At 46.3% G+C, this 1,652-nt stretch overlaps 1 protein-coding gene across 1 annotated transcript; it reads right to left on the bottom strand.

Annotated features, from left to right (window-relative positions):
- Window positions 1-233: 233 nt before the first annotated feature.
- Window positions 234-848, bottom strand: LOC114027036 (60S ribosomal protein L37a-like). Its single transcript, XM_027840870.1, has 2 exons — window positions 610-848; window positions 234-300 (listed from the first exon to the last, which is right to left on the bottom strand). The coding sequence occupies exons 1-2, from the start codon at window positions 846-848 to the stop codon at window positions 234-236; spliced, it is 306 nt and encodes a 101-aa protein (XP_027696671.1).
- Between the last annotated feature and the right edge of the window lie 804 nt (window positions 849-1,652).

Raw genomic sequence — 1,652 nt, 5'->3', positions numbered from 1 at the left:
ACTCCAGGGCCGGTGCTCTATCCACTGTGCCACCTAGCTGCCCCTAGAGTCATTTTTGAAGGTATTTGCAGGGGTTTGGGGGAGAGCTCAGGTGAGGCTCTGTCTTTACTCTGCCATCTTGGCTCTGTCGCTTCCTAATCTTTTTAGAGGCTTATTTCTTGGCTGTTAACTTTATGTCAGAGCTGAGCTCTACTCCTGAAGTGTGGGGGATAATCTCTCAGTCTTCAGATTTTTCATGCTGCTGTTTTCTGAGCTCTATCTGGGGGCCTTTGATCTCTTAGTTCTTCCAATGTTCTGTAATTCAAGGCCAGGTATGGTCATTGACTGGTCCTCTGGCTCAAGCCTTGGTCTATGAGTGACCTCAGGTATTCCTCTGTGCCCCTGAGCTGAGACCAGAGCCCAGCAATGCTGTCCCTTCAAATGCTCTTACTCTCTGTGGTCCCTCCCACGTTGCAAGCTCATCTCTCTGCCCTGGAACCAAAACCAAGGACTGCTTTTCTTTTCTTTTTCTTTTTATTCCATAAGTTAACCCATTTATTGTTGGACTGTGGGCTACAGATATTTGATAAGAAGATTTCACCAGATGTTCAATTCCTTCAGTCTTCTGATGCAAATTTGACAGCGACTGCATTGGTGGTATTGTATGCACCACCAGCTATTGTCTTCACACAGGATCCACAATGCCAGATACCCACAGCCTGTCTCTTCATTTTGGCCTTGCCACAGAAGGAGCAGGTATACTTGGCATGCTGGCTAATTTCAATTTTCTTCACCATTTTTCTGAGGGATGCACCATAACGTGTTCCATACTTACCAACAGTTCTGACCTTGTTGGTACATTTAACCATGTTGCCAGTTGCGGGGCCAGAGCTCAGAGACGCAAGGACTGCTTTTCTTGAAAGTGACCATGGTCAGCAGGGCCCCTGTCCCTCTATAAGTGCACTCATCAGCATGTACTCACTTCTCACCCACAGCCATAGCCTGGGACCAAGTCTGGTCAGTGCAACTAGCCCCTGTGTCCAGAACCAGCCATTTGAGTGCATTGCAATTTTCTCCTGATCAGCTGCCTGACCCTGCCACTTTCCTGGGAGCAAAAGGTCCTGAAGCAGAGGCTGCTGACATAACTGCCTTAAGGGCTTGTTGTTTGTTGATTTGGTGGTATCTGCCCAGAGGTATCTGCCTTTCAATCAGGTCAGAAGACCATCCTGGGAAGTCAGGTTCTTTTCTAATTCCTCCTAAGTTGTCTTAGGCTGGAAAACTCCTTCACCTCAGCTATCCAACACCTGGACTCAGACAATAAGCATTTCTTAGTCCCATGAGAGAAGGGGTGGGGGGAGTCATTGTTAGCCCCCATTACCAAACTTCCAATCAATCATGTTGCATTCAATCCAATGATGTCATCTACCCTGTTCTGTTCTTTGTTCTGTATTCCCCAAAACCTATAAAAGGGGAGCTATCTATCTGCTTGGGGTCTTTGGCAAAAATGGAGGCAAGTCATTGACCCATTTATTGGCAGGCAGTATGCACCTGTTAACAAATGTTATCTTGCTTGAAGCACTACCTCATTTTACCTTCTTGTTAAATTTCAGTCACAACATTCTATTCTCTACAGAGGTGGGGGACTATGAACATAGGACACTACTGAACAGTTT

This window comes from Vombatus ursinus, unplaced genomic scaffold (assembly GCF_900497805.2).
Source record: "Vombatus ursinus unplaced genomic scaffold, bare-nosed wombat genome assembly UNPS02004704.1, whole genome shotgun sequence".
NCBI classification, from domain to species: domain Eukaryota; kingdom Metazoa; phylum Chordata; class Mammalia; order Diprotodontia; family Vombatidae; genus Vombatus; species Vombatus ursinus.
This window is presented reverse-complemented; position numbering and strand designations above follow the sequence as displayed.

Coding starts and splice junctions, on each gene's coding strand:
- LOC114027036 (XM_027840870.1), bottom strand. CDS start 848: ATGGTTAAATGTACCAACAAGGTCAGAACTGTTGGTAAGTATGGAACA. Junction 301..609: donor GCAGTCGCTGTCAAATTTGC/ATCAGAAGACTG, acceptor CCTGGCCTTGAA/TTACAGAACATTGGAAGAAC.